Consider the following 15,571-nt stretch of genomic DNA (forward strand, 5'->3'; position numbering starts at 1 on the left):
TTACTTTAACAACATCATTTCAGTATTTGAAATAGCTCAACTGGAATTCCATCACCTCCACTAAGTTTGTTCATAGTGATGCCTCCTAAGGCCTGCTTGACTTCTCATTCCAGGGTATCTCGTTCTAGGTGAGTGATCACACCATCATGGTTATCTGGGTCATGAAAATCTTTTTGTTTAGTTCTTCTGTGTATTCTTGCCACCTCTCCTTTACATCTTCTGCTTCTGTTAGGTCCATACCACTTCTGTCCTTTATTGTGCACATCTTTACATGAAGTGTTCACTCAGTATCTTTAATTTTCTTGAAGAGATCTCTAGTCTTTCCCATTCTATTGTTTTCCTCTATTTGTTTGCATTGATTGCTGAGGAAGCCTTTCTTGTCTCTCCTTGCTATTCTTTGGAACTCTGCATTCAAATGGGTATAATCTTTCCTTTTCTGCTTTGCCTTTAGCTTCTCTTCTTTTCTCAGCTATTTGTAAGGACTCCTCAGACAACCATTTTGCCTTTTTGCCTTTTTCTTGGGCATGGTCTTGATCACTGCTCCCTGTACAATGTCATGGACCTCCATCCATAGTTCTTCAGGCACTTTGTCTATCAGATCTAATCCCTTGAATCTATTTACCACTTCCACTGTATAGTTGTAAGGGATTTAATTAGGTCATAGCTGAATAATTTAGTGGTTTTCCCTACTTTCTTAAATTTAAGCCTGAATTTGGCAGTAAGGAGTTCATGATCTGGGCTACAGCCAGCTCCCAGTCTTGTTTTTGATGGGTGGAGACTTTGGTCAAAACTTGGTCCACTGGAGAAGGCAATGGCAAACCACTTCAGCATTCTTGCTTTGAAAAGCCTATGAACAGTATGAAAGGGTCAAAAGGTATGACACTGAAAGATGATCTACCCAGATTGGTAGGTTCCCAATATGCTACTGGAGAAGAGTGGAGAAATAACTCCAGAAAGAAGAGGCAGAGCCAAAGCAAAAACAACGCTCAGTTGTGGATGTGACTGGTAACGGAAGTAAAGTCCAATCCTGTAAAAACAATATTGCATAGGAACCAGGAATGGTAGATACATGAATCAAGGTAAATTGGAAGTGGTTAAATGGCAGATGGCAAGAGTGAACATTGACATTTTAGGAATCAGTGAACTAAAATGGATGGAATTGGTGAATTTAACTCAGATGACTGTTATATCCTACTACTGTGGGCAGGAATCCCTGAGAAGAAATGGAGTAGCCATCATAGTCACCATTAAAGTCTGAAATGCAGTAACTGGATGCAATCTCAAAAATGACAGAATGATCTCTGTTTGTTTCCAATGCAAGCCATTCAATATCACAGAAATCCAAGTCTATGTCCCGACTAGTAATGCTGAAGAAGCTGAACAGTTCTATGAAGACTTACATGACCTTCTAGAACTAACATCCAGAAAAGACATCTTTTTAATTATAGGGGACTGAAATGCAAAACTAGGAAGTCAAGAGATACCTGGAGTAACTGGCAAATTTGGCTTTGGAGTACAAAATGGAGCAGGACAAAGACTAGCAGTTTTGCCAAGAGCATGCAGTGGCCACGGCAAACACCCCTTAGAAAACACAGAGCAGCACGTCTCTGTTTAGTAAAATGGAAACAACAATATGTATTCTTAGACACAATTTTCTTAGTCCTAAATATGAGTTTGATATGTGTGGGGTTGTAAAATTATTTTTTGAATGCTCTTTTGACTATATGTGTGCTTGCTTAGTCTCTCAGTCATGTCTGACTCTGCAAACCCATGAACTGTAGCCTGCCAGGCTCCTCTGTCCATGGGGAATTTCCAGGCAAGAATACTGGAGTGGGTTGCCATGCCCTCCTCCAGGGTATCTTCCCAACCCAGGGATTGACCCCAGGTCTCCCATATTGCAGGTGGATTCTTTACCATCTGAGCCACCAGGGAAGCCAATGAATACTGGAGTCGGTAGCCTATCCATTCTCCAGGGGATCGTCCCAACCCAGGAATCAAACTGGGGTCTCTTGCATTGCAGGTGGATTCTTTATCAGCAGAGCTACCAGGAAAGCCCATCTCAGTATACTTGCTTTCATTAGGCCTCATTTTTTTGCAGTCTGAAGATGCCAGCCTCATTCCCTGGGGGCGATGAAACAGTTCAACGGTTGACAAATCTTAGAAGCAAGGAAATGTTCCCCCAAGTATTAGTCCTGAGCTCAACTCATATAAAGAAAGCTCCACTCAAATAATAGTGTCTCAGCTATTTTTTGGAGCAATTTCATCAGCTTTAGCTGACGTTTAGTTCATCTACCTCTCCCTTTCTCTTTTTTTTTTTTTTCTTTTATGTCTCTATCTTCAAATTTACCTTACTTTGATTTTAGTATATACTTATAGTATTTACTATAGTATATATATATATTTATTCGAGAAGGCAATGGCAACCCACTCCAGTACCCTTGCCTGGAAAATCCCATGGGCGGAGGAGCCTGGTAGGCTGCAGTCCATGGGGTCACAAAGAGTCAGATACTAGTATTTAGTATATAGTTATAGGAAAGTATTTATTTGTATATTTGAAACTGAGGTTTTACAGCTCCCTTCAAGGTCTTTCCTGATAGCTCAGTTAGCACTCCAGAGTTCTTGGCTTCCCTTGTGGCTCAGGTGATAAATAATCCGCCTGCAATGAGGGTGGCGTGGATTTGATCCCTGGGTTGAGAAGATCCCTTGGAGAAGGGAAAGGCTACCCACTACAGTATTCTGGCCTGGAGAATTCCATGGATGAATCCTTGGGGTCGCAAAGAGTCGGGCACGACTGGGCGCCTTTCACTTCAATATCCTACTGCTTTAGCAGGAACAGTGATACTGCAGCATACCCTGAAAGAAAAAATCTTCCACATAGACTAATAAGAGGGTTATGAACTTTTTGCTTGATGTTGGATTTTTTCTTTCTTTCTTTTTTTTTTTCTTCAATATCACAAGGAAAAGTGAAGCATGACTCCAGACCTCATTTTGGTGTTGGTGCCATTCTCCAGGACTGTTACCCACAAATTTTCTTCAGGAATAAATGTTTTACATTGTCTAGGAGAGAAACTTTTCTTGAAAATAAGTGTGAATTTTTCAGTTTTGTAGGGAAAATTCTGGGGCAGTTAAGTGACATTCTTATTATAGCGGCACGCACAGTGCACTTCCTCTGCCATAACAGGTTACAGAATTTAAACACATTTATTTTTAAGCTTATAGCTGCTTCTGAACCAGTGAGCATCCAATATATGTTTTAAATAATGTTCTCATTGAAAATAATTATTTTCCAGTTTTATGAGCTCAGTATGTAACATGATAAGCGGAAAATAATGTTGGTATTGCATATTCTTCAAGTCATCTTTAAGAAGCCACACATAGTATAAAATAGGTACCTCACATCTTGTACCCTTATGATAGGTCAAAAAAAGAACAACTTTCTATGTTTAGCTTCACATATTCTGCAAAGGTGTTTTCAGTAAATAAATACAAAGAATACTAGAATATTTAATTTAGCTATGGAAAACAAGCAAACAGAACAGGGTAGTAAATTTGTAAATGCTGGCTTCTCTGGTTTTAGAACAAAATGCTACATTTAATCTCTTTGAATGTTCTAAAAATGCATTATGTGGGGTTATTTCTGACTTTTGAAAGCCTCACTGAAGTGTCATAATTATCAGGAGCAAGGGACATAAATGTTCCAAAACTTGTACTTTTCTGTTCCAAGCTGTGTGCATTTAGTTAAATCTCTAGGCAGACTTCTCAACCACTGAATAACTTTATATACATGCGCGCGCACACACACACACACACACACGTACATAAAAATATATACACACATATATATGCCTCCGCATTACAGGCAGGCAGTCAATCTAATAATTAATACATTGCAGAGATGTTGCTTATCACAAATACTTTTAAACCAGATCTTCCTTCCTGTCACTGGTATCTAGCTTTCAGATTCTCTGTGCTGCATTTGCTTAACTTTGATTTTAAGGCCATTGAACTGACTGTGTACTCTGCCGTGTCTTGTACATTGTGGGATAAATGGGCTTTAATCAGCAGGAGTCTTCCAGTATGCAAATGACTTCCTGGGATTAAGTTAGCACACTGGGAACTGCGCTTCCCCTTTTGGGTCGCTAGAGTACCATTTAGCAAATTGTCATTGGTATGGGCTCAGTGATACACCAGAGCTCTGAATAAGTTAATTGCAGGTCCTAGGGTACCTAACTTAGTCTCAGGGCCCAACTGAAAATAAGCATTTGGGCAGTTTGCCTGTAAGTACTGAGCTGATGGTATATGAAATGCTCTGAACTTTTCAGGACTGCTGTGTAAATGAGCAGTGCTTCTTCACTTGCCTATTCATTATTTGGGAAATCCTGCCCTTCCTGGGACAGAGCAGAGACAACTGTTCTTTTGTTTGTCTCAACCTTTGGGGAATCTGTTTTTCAATTGTTAGCAAAGAATCCTCTTACTTACCTTCATGACTTGTGGAAGCTTTGTCAGACATGGGAAAGCTATTACTGTGCATCTGAATTTTGAGGATTAAATGGAAGTTCTCTGCAATGTCTTGTGTTTTCTAGGTTTTCTGGAACTGTTTTAAGTACTTCAGTAAGTGAACAAATGAAGCTTACATTCTATTTAGGGGTTGAGGAAATCAGTAAACTCTATACCTTCCCCTAACATTTTTCAACCCACAGAACATGCAATTTAAAGTGCATGAGACCTGAACTCTTCAATTAACTGGTGAGAAAAGAGTTTTGGAAAGGGAGAAGGTTAAATGAGAAGAGAACAGATCAGGTTAATGCCATCTTTCTTGAATGGCAATTTGGCCTTTGAGCAATGGATTAATGTAAGATAATTCCCTTTTTTTAATTAGAAAACATTTGACTCTGAAGTCACACTGAATGATGTGACTTTGGGATGCTGAGACCTGTGTGTGTGCATGCTCAGTTGCTCAATCATGACCCACTCCTTTGCAAACCCATGAAGTGTAGACCACCAGGCTCCTCTGTCCATGGGATTTCCCAGGCAAGAATACTGGAATGGATGGCCATTTTCTTCTTCAGGGGATCTTCTAGACCCAGGGAAAAAACTGTGTCTTCTATGTCTCTTACACTGCAGGTGATTCTTTACCTCTGAACCACCAGGGAAGCCCACTGAGGCCCATGCAAGTAAGTGAAAGTAGTAGTTGCTCAGTTGTGTCCAACTCTTTGTGCCCCCAAGGACTAGAGCCTGCCAATCTCCTCTGTCCATGGAATTCTCCAGACAAGAATACTGGAGTGGGTTGCCAAGTCCTGCTCCAGGGGATCTTCCCAACCCAGGGTTTGAAGCCAGGTCTCTCGTGTCACAGGCAGATTCTTTACCATTTTAGCTACCTGGAAAGCCCATTGAGGCCCACAGAGAAAAAAAATTCAGATTTTTAGAACAACTGAATTAGGGGGAAAAAGGTTCTTTCTAGAAAACTAAAGTGTTTGACTATATGCCCCAAATTATAGAGACTGACAGGTATGGGCCCTGCCTCCCATAACCCCTTCATGAAAAGTACCGCTTTCCATTCCACTTATGAGAAGACTGTTGAAGAGAAGGTTTAAGGGAACTCTTGAGTAAAATAACTAAATATAAAATTTATCTATTAATTTTAAAGGAAAAGAAAAACACATTATTTTAAAGGAACATTGGACAGTTTCCATTAACATTTGCTGTGCCACTGAGATATGTTACTGTAATTACATATCTGTAACTGAAATACAATTTAAAAATATTGTATACCTTTTAAAGCAGATGGGACTCTGAAATTGTCTAAATCAAAACTACATAAAAAATAACTCATTCACACAACCCATATTCAGAAATTATATTAAACACACACATATATGTGCTGCATATTCATATATATATATTAGATTCCTATTCTTATCTTGTATGAATGTTCAGTTCAGTTCAGTCGCTCAGTCGTGTCCGACTCTCCGCGACACCATGAATCACAGCACGCCAGGCCTCCCTATCCATCACCAACTCCCGGAGTACACTCAAACTCATGTCCACAGAGTCGGTGATGCCATCCAGCCATCTCATTCTCTGTCGTCCCCTTCTCCTCCCGCCCCCAACCTTTCCCAGCATCAGAGTCTTTTCCAGTGAGTCAACTTGTTGCATGAGGTGGCCAAAGTATTGCAGTTTCAGCTTTAGCATCAGTCCCTCCAATGAACATCCAGGATTGATCTCCTCTAGAATGGACTGGTTGGATCTCCTTGCAGTATAAGGGACTCTCAAGAGTCTTCTCCAGCACCACAGTTCAAAAGCATCGATTCTTCGGCAGTCAGCCTTCTTCACAGTCGAACTCTCACATCCATACATGACCACGGGAAAAACCATTGCCTTGACTAGACCTAGGACCTTGGTTGGCAAAGTAATGTCTCTGCTTTTTAATATACTATCAAGGTTGGTCATAACTTTCCTTCCAAGGAGCAAGCGTCTTTTAATTTCATGGCTACAATCAGCATCTGCAGTGATTTTGAAGCCCAAAAAAATAAAGTCTGACACTGTTTCCACTGTTTTTCCATCTATTTCCCATGAAGTGATGGGACCAGATGCCATGATCTTTGTTTTCTGAATGTTGAGCTTCAAGCCAACCTTTTCACTCTCCTCTTTCACTTTCATCAAGAGGCTTTTGAGTTCCTCTTCACTTTCTGCCATAAGGGTAGTGTCATCTGCATATCTGAGGTTATTGATATTTCTCCCAGCAATCTTGATTCCAGCTTGTGCTTCTTCCAGCCCAGCGTTCCTCATGATGTACTCTGCATATAAGTTAAATAAGCAAGGTGACAATATACAACCTTGACGTACACCTTTTCCTATTTGGAACCAGTCTGTTGTTCCATGTCCAGTTCTAACTGTTGCTTCCTGACCTGCATACAGGTTTCTCAAGAGGCAGGTCAGGTGGTCTGGGATTCCCATCTCTTTCAGAATGTTCCACAGTTTATTGTGATCCACACAGTCAAAGGCTTTGGCATAGTCAATGAAGCAGAAATAGATGTTTTTCTGGAACTCTCTTGCTTTCTCCATGATCCAGCGGATGTTGGCAATTTGATCTCTGGTGCCTCTGCCTTTTCTAAAACCTGCTTGAACATCTGGGAGTTCACGGTTTACATACTGCTGAAGCCTGGCTTGGAGAATTTTGAGCATGACTTTACTAGCGTGTGAGATGAGTGCAATTGTGCGGTAGTTTGAGCATTCTTTGGCATTGCCTTTCTTTGGGATTGGAATGAAGACTGACCTCTTCCAGTCCTGTGGCCACTGCTGAGTTTTCCAAATTTGCTGGCATATTGAGTGCAGCACTTTCACAGCATCATCTTTCAAGACTTGAAATAGCTCAACTGGAATTCCATCACCTCCACTAGCTTTGTTAGTAGTGATGCTTTCTAAGGCCCACTTGACTTCACATTCCAAGATGTCTGGCTCTAGGTCAGTGATCACATTATCATGACTATCTTGGTCGTGAAGATCTTTTTTGTACAGTTCTTCTGTGTATTCCTGCCACCTCTTCTTAATATCTTCTGCTTCTACATATAATTATGTAAGCATGAAAAATGGAAGCAATTGTATCACATGATAATAACATATACTTTTCAAATACATTTTTTTTAGCTACACACAGTAGTAAAATGCTATGATTTTTCAGAATTTGTTCCTGAATCATTTTTTCTCCCTTAAATGGGCACTCCTTTAAAATCCAAGCGTTTTATATCCTGGTTAAAAAGAAGCATATTGGGTTTCAGTTTGAAAGACCAAGATCTGTCAATGCATTTTCTTGTGACTGTCAAAATCCCACGTTCCCCTCTGTAAGATCAGTGTTTATAAATCACTTGCTCTCTAAGCAACCACTTAACAGACATCATCTCTCGAAACATCACAATATTCCTGTGAGGGTACAAAGGAGCAAATAGCATTCTTCTCACTGATCAGAATCTGAGGCTTTTGGTTGAGTTACTGAATCACAGGGATGCCTGTGTGTCAAATGACACAGTAAACTTAGAGCAACAATGATAACCTGAGGGCAATATTCTCACTACTGCAGTTGCAATTGGTTTCTCGGGGCAGTTGAATGTCCTTTACCTACCAAAGGGGTGTGAGAAATGGAACATTCATGATAAACAAAAGGTACATATTTCTTCCAGCAGTACCCTTACAGGTTAATGTGAATTTCATTTGCACACTCAAATTCCCCAGTTAGACTTCAGCAGTTCACAACCTAAACCAACAAAAACAACAAAAAATCACCATATTTCCACTTGAATTTTACTTTTCAAAACCCTTTCTCTTTCTACCTGAGTCAACTGTGACAATCAAGTTTACAAATTATTTTTCTTTTGATTAACCACCCTCAATATATATTTGCAATCATGCACAGCTTTTTTTTTTTTTTCTGGAATATTATGACAGTTCCATGTGATATGTTCCCCGGATAAGATGACTTTTTATTGTGGAAAGTTTACTAACAGAGTTAGCAATATTAACATTGGAGAAGGAAATGGCAACCCACTCCAGTGTTCTTGCCTGGAGAATCCCAGGGACAGGGGAGCCTGATGGGCTGCCATCTATGGGGTCACACAGAGTCGGACACGACTGAAGTGACTTAGCAGCAGCAGCAGCAATATTAATGCAAAATGACATGGCCTTGACTTGCTCTAGCTCAAGGTTTCCGTTTTAGCAATATGAGGTCAGTAAAAAATAATTCTTCCCAGTCTAAAATGTTCTAAACTTTGTTTGTATAAAAATAAATGGAGTACTGACAAAAATACCACTTATTCACACACTATCATTATATTTAATACTATAAACCTGATTGCTAAAGACCCCTCCTGCATTGGAAAGAAAACTGTCTCATAATAGTTTCATAAAAGTATGGCTTCCAGGGGAAACCCTTATCTGGGCTTTCTATTGATGACAATTTAATGTTTCATATCTTTTCCAGACTTTGAACAGTTGGTGGAAATGTCTGTGGATGCACAAATTTGTTTTTGTCACTTTCTCAAATTCAATGTACATTTGACTTATATCTTGAACAAAGGCAGGTTATCAAATGTTAACCTTTGCTGAAGCATTGTTTTATAATTTGTGCAGTTCCCTTAAAAACAGGCTTAAGGATTGGACTGAGGCAATGGACTGAGCTTCACTGCTTTCCCTCCCTTAGGAGGAGCAGCTCAGCTCTCATTTCTCTTTTCTATTAAGCTTTTGTTTTAGATACCATAGGATGAAATGGTTCGCGGATATTGGGAATAAAACAAGTTCAGCTCCATTAATTGTTGAGCTGGCTGTTTCACCTTCCTTGAAGCACCCGGAATAAACTAGACCGAAGTCAGAGATCTCTGTTTTTAATCTCCGTATTTGCACTGAGGTATCAACCCTCCTTTCTTTACAATTGCTAGAACTCTATGAGAACATTTTGAAAGGTCTTTGAAAAAGATTACTCATAATTACCTAAATTTGTATTAATGTACATGATTTCTTACTAATAAACTCAGATTGTATGTCACTCACCCGTGAGAATTCTGAATGTAGAAATTTGAATTTATATAAGTGACAAGATTAGTCCAATTGTCAAACTCATTTTCTTAAAGCATTTGGCCATGTAGGTCCTTGAGCAAATTACTCTTTCTAAGACCCTATTTTCCCATCTGTGATGAGGGAAAAATCATAGTATTAACGTCATCTGGTTTTATAACAAACTACATGATAACTTCAAAGTAAGTAGCACAGTATCTGGCATAACAGGTGAATATAATAATCAATAAATAATTATTATTGTTGTTCCTCCCATTATTATTTACATTCTGTTTGTAAACTTGTTTGTAAATTCATCCTTGATTATTTACTGGATAAAGCAAGAAAGTATTTTGAGCGGAGAAAGAATAAAAATATGACTTTGAAAAGACTCTTTGTCTGTCTTTTATAATTTTTTAAAACTTCTGCTGAGATCATAACAAACTCATGTGAGTCATTATGACCTCATGAGAAGCATATGAGATGTTTTCATTGACATTTCACTGAAATCTTAATGGAACCATTATGGTTTTTCTGCTGAAATCATAATCCTATGTTGTGAAGCCATCATGGTGTATCGTGTCAGTGCACACTCAGGGAGTCCTCACGCACAGACCATTGGCAGGATAAACTATAATGGCTCTTTTCAAGTGGCATGGTCCACTGTGTCAATGCACATCGAGGGAGGCTTTAAATCACTGATCCAAGGCTAAAGAGTGCTTCTCTACTATTAGGAGGAGGGATAGTCTGATGAATATTTTGATGAAAAGCTGGTCACTAGATTTTTGCTCATTTTTAATAACCTTCACAGTGATAAAGAGATTAGTGTGCTTTGTATTAGGGGAAGGTTCAGGTTTTATTTAAGAATATATACCAGTTGCCATCTTCCCAAGATGCAAGACAACTTCTGAAAACCTCTGTCTCCACCTATCAGGGATGAGAGCAACTTGTGGCGTTCATTAGTAGATGCTTCAGGGTAACCTTCCAACCTAACCATCCCAGAGTCTTTGCCAACCATTAACAAAAACTGGAGAAAGCACTTCCTCATCATTCCTACACAATGCATCTCTGCTTTCTATTTGTTACTGGAAATTCTGGATCACAAAAACAGAGTGCTTTCCTAAATTTATTTCTAAATGGAGGGGGAAAAAAAAGATGTTAAAAGTATTACAGTTCAAGAACAAAATAGCTATTTTAGTCAAGTATTCATTAGGGATAGTATGAATCCTTTTTATCATGGTGAAGGAAACTCAGTATTAGACTATGTACATGGACACTCATTTCTCCTGATTTTTATATTTGCTTGCTTAAATAAAAGCTATAGCCACCTTTATGTATTTTGCAATTAACTAATGTTATTAATCAATTAGGGAATCCAATTTACAAGATAATTCTAAGACTAAAGGCCCGATAAAGGTTAGAAAATTAAAAAACACTTTGCAGAGTTCTGGTCTTTGTTTCTTCTCAAAGCTGGACCTTGTCCAAGTCGATGTTGCCCTTTTCCACTGATACATTTTTTTTTTTTTCATTTTTCCCCTTTACATTACTTTTCCAAGTATGTGGACTTTTTTCTTAACCTACTTTTGCCCACAGCTGAATGTCAGATCATTCTTTCTAAAGTGTGAATTTATAGCTGCAGTTACCTCTGTATGATTTCCATTGTTACTAATCCTTCAAGGAGTAGGTATGTGCTAAGTCACTTCAGTCATGTCTGACTCTTTGTGACCACATTGACGGCAGTCGGCCAGGTTCCCCTGTCCATGGGACTCTCCAGGCAAGAATACTGGGGTGCGCTGCCATTTCCTTCTCCAGTCACGGAATATATTATTATCATATAGTAATTAAATCTTACAAACCAACTTCTTAACCTCAAAGAAATTAAATGACAATATGTGTTTGTATCAAGAAAGCTCTTTGTATAACCCATGCCACATGCCACAAACTTAATTTTATGTTTGTTGAAAAGACTGTCCATGACTAGATTCACCAGTGGCCCAGAATCAACAGAAATAAGACTGAAGAAAGATTAATAATGATAAAATAATAAAAATAGGTAACACAAAATGCCAAATATTGTCTTTCTGCCCAGCCAGCTGCATTCTCCCTTTGCTCCATTCTGGTTCCTAGTGGGTTGAAGCTAAGGGTTTTATTGTTTCAGTTTCCTTGACCTTTGGTATCCAGTTAGTTGGTTGCAATCAGTGGGACGCATAAGCAAGAAATATGAGGGAATGACAAGGTGGTCAGCTAATGTTTCCTCAGCTCCTCTCCTTTAGTTCACCAGTCTTGCATTGGCTAAGAGTCAGCTCTCAAGACTTTAACAGTGTTGGGACTGTAGACATGGAAAGAAATGACTTCCTGCTCTTGCTAGTTCTTGGAAATCTTAGCATGTATTTTTGGATCCTTTACAATGGTACATTTATCTGTAAATGTAAGTCCATCATTAAAATTTTTCATTTAAGCCATTTGAGTAGAATTATCTTTCCAATGAGACTATTATTATTTTTTAATTTTAATATATTTTATTAAGGGCTATAAAATATCCAGAAAGACAAATAAATGTGATGCAATGATGTATGTCCTAATATGAAGAACTTGTTTTCACTGCATTGTTTTCCTTCACAATGGCTTTCAAATCACAGGAGGAATGATTCCATGCCATTTCCTCTTCTTTTATTACATGCTGCAGAATTTCTGAATCAGTATCCCACTCTCGATCTTCTCATTTATAAATCAAATTCATTTTCAATCCATTGTTTAGAGGGGGCATATTTTTTTTGTTCCACAAAGAGGACTTTTTTTTTCACTACTGGATCATAATGCAATAGAGTCAGTTTCTCCCATAGTCGGCTTCTCTTAGTGTTGAAGGAAAAACCTGTTCCAGTTTGGCTAACCATTTTCACCAGAATTGTTTTTGACTTGCTCTTGGCAAATGTAACTGCCAACAGGAACATGGTGACAGTACCCTTGAAGACTCGGTAACGGGCCCTGAGACTATTATTGATATAACAAATGGTGCTGGTCCCCAAGAAACATACTATTAAGATGGTATGGGATTCTGGGATTGGTTGCACTCACCTTACCTGCCTCCTGAAAAATCAGTATGCAGGTCAAGAAGGAAAGGTTAGAACCAGACATGGAACAACAGGCTGGTTCCAAATTGGGAAAGGAGTACATCAAGGATGTATATTGTCACCCTGCTCATTTCTCTTATATGCAGAGTATATCAAGCAAAATTCTGGGCTGGATGAAGCACAAACTGGAATCAAGATTCCCAGGAGAAATATCAATAACCTCAGGTATGCAGATAACACTAACCTTATGACCGGAGAAGGCAATGGCAAGCCACTCCAGTACTCTTGCCTGGAAAATCCCATAGATGGAGGAGCCTGGTAGGCTGCAGTCCATGGGGTCACTCAGTCGGACACAACTGAGCGACCTCACTTTCACTTTTCACTTTCATGCATTGGAGAAGGAAATGGCAGCCCACTCCAGCGTTCTTGCCTGGAGAATCCCAGGGACGGGGGAGCCTGGTGGGCTGCTGTCTATGGGGTCGCACAGAGTCGGACACGACTGAAGCGACTTAGCAGCAGCAACCTTATGACAGAAAGTGAAGAAGAACTAAAGAGCCTCTTGATGAAGATGAAAGAGGAGAGTGAAAATGTTGGCTTAAAACTCAACATTAAAAAAATGAAGATCATGGAATAGGTCCCATCACTTCAAGGCAAATAGATGAGGAAACAATGGAAACAGTGATAGACTTTATTTTCTTGGGCTCCAAAATCACTGCAGATGGTGATTGCAGTCATGAAAGTAAAAGACAATTGCTTCTTGGAAGAAAAGCTATGATGAACCTAGCCTAAAAAGCTAACCTAAAAAGCAGAGACATTACTTTTCCCACAACAATTTGTCTAGTCAAAGCTATGGTTTTTCCAGTAGTCATGTATAAATGTGAGAGTTGGATCATAAAGAAAGCTGAACACTGAAAAATAGATGCTTTTGAACTGTGGCATTGGAGAAGACTCTTGAAAGTTCCTTGGACTGCAAGGAGATCCAACCAGTCCACCCTAAAGGAAATCAGTCCTGAATATTCATTGGAAGGACTGATGTTGAAGTTGAAATTAAAATACTTTGGCCACCTGATGAGAAGAACTGACTCATTGAAAAAGACACTGATGCTGAGAAAGATCGGAGGCAGAAGGAGAAGGGGATGGAAGAGAATGAGATGGTTCGATGGCATCACTGACTCGACTGACATGAGTTTGAGTAAGCTCTAGGAGTTGGTGATGGACAGGTAAGGATGGCGTGCTGCAGTCCATGGGGTTGCAAAGTGTCAGACATGACTGAGCAACTGAACTGAACTGAACACTCACCAGGGATATATCTATTAATCTGGCACTTATACCTAGCCACATCTTGACTCTAATAACTTGCTTTGTTGATCCATTGAAGCCTATACTCAAAAGTGTCCTAGTTTCAATAAGTTAAGACTCAAGAATATCCATTGCAGGCCATATAAGGTTAAACGAAAACACTTTGAGAAGGTGAGTGGGTGTGGGACATGCTTTCATGATTATATTAGAATCCATTCTCTCAGCCATTGCCTATGCTACTGACTAGAATATTCCTTTCATCAGGACACTAGGGAATGCATTGTCAAAGAATTATCAACATCCTCTAAAAACTCCTGTCTTGGCTTCACTCTGGAGGTTAGAGAAGATGGCTGGATATGACACCATTGCATTGCAGGCCTTAATGCCAATAATTATCTCCGTGAGAGGCAAAGGTAAGGTAGTAACACCTAATCATCAGAGACAAGGTGGGAGCAATTGCCACAAGGAATAATTAGAGCGCTTTGAAATCCACGGGCTTTGACAATGGCTAGTTGATATCAGTGTCCTTAAGAGTGAAATAGCTAGGCAACCTACTAAGGTGGCCCCACCTGCCTCACATGGGCAGTCCTGTGCATAACAGCTTGTTTAAGTGTCAGGTGCTAAGAGTTCACAAACACTCCTTCTTTAGAGAAGTGCTATCTCCTGAACACATGTCACTTTGTCCTCCTGGGAGGGATGATCTCTTTATCCTTGTGGGTCTGAAATTACATTTAAAGGTGGCACATTTAAAGCCCACCTCCATTGGTGAATAGTGAGACAAATTCTGTGGTGCAAATCATGACACAAAGCTGCCAGAAGGATGAGCCTGAGTCTACGCCTAAGCATAGACTTAGGATTTGCTATCCAGTCCTTACCTAACTTCTTTCCTCACATTGTCCTGTCTGCTTTACTCCTTTTCTCTAAAGAGCATTCACTTATTTAATAGTATACCCTTGAACCCTTACCCCAGATTCTGTTTTAGAGGACTTTCCAGAAGTTTACTGAAGCAAAAAAGAATAACATCTCATCTCTTCCCTAGAAAAGGATATCCTGAATTCCAAAAAAGTCATTTGGAAACAGCTCACTTTCATTTCCTAGGAAAAGTACACCTTTATTAAAGTACACCTTCTCACAAAGGTGAAGAAGGAACTTTGACAACCAAATAAATAATAACTTTGATCAAGGAACTCATTTTTTTGGTGGAGAAATTATAGCAATAGGCTCATGTACTCAAAAATCACTTCTCTTCTGATACACCCCCACTACATAGAAATAGCTGGCCTGATATGGAATGGGTACTAAATGCCCAGTTATGTTGGATTATTGAAAAAGCAAGAGAGTTCCAGAAAAACATCTATTTCTGCTTTATTGACTACGTCAAGTCCTTTGACTGTGTGGATCACAACAAACTGTGGAAAATTCTTAAACAGATGGGAATACCAGACCACCTGACCTACCTCCTGAGAAATCTATACGGAGGGCAAGAAGCAACAGCTAGAACTGGACATAAAACAACAGAATGGTTCCAAGTCAAGAAAGGAGTACGTCAAGGCTGTGTATTGTCACCCTGCTTACTTAATTATATAAAGAGTACATGCTGAGAAATGCTGGGCTGGGGGAAGCACAAGCTGGAATCAAGATTGCTTGGAGAAATATCA

The 15,571-nt window shown here is 39.4% G+C and overlaps 1 protein-coding gene across 1 annotated transcript; it reads right to left on the bottom strand.

Moving 5' to 3' along the window:
• Nucleotides 1–12,134: 12,134 nt before the first annotated feature.
• Nucleotides 12,135–12,494, bottom strand: LOC148775879 (large ribosomal subunit protein bL33m). Its single transcript, XM_088842859.1, has one exon. It carries the CDS (start codon nt 12,492–12,494, stop codon nt 12,267–12,269), a length of 228 nt encoding a protein of 75 aa, XP_088698985.1. The 3' UTR covers nt 12,135–12,266.
• Between the last annotated feature and the right edge of the window lie 3,077 nt (nt 12,495–15,571).

Source organism: Moschus berezovskii, chromosome 13 (assembly GCF_049115385.1).
Source record: "Moschus berezovskii isolate FMDL1 chromosome 13, NW_MosBer_1.0, whole genome shotgun sequence".
Classification (NCBI taxonomy): domain Eukaryota; kingdom Metazoa; phylum Chordata; class Mammalia; order Artiodactyla; family Moschidae; genus Moschus; species Moschus berezovskii.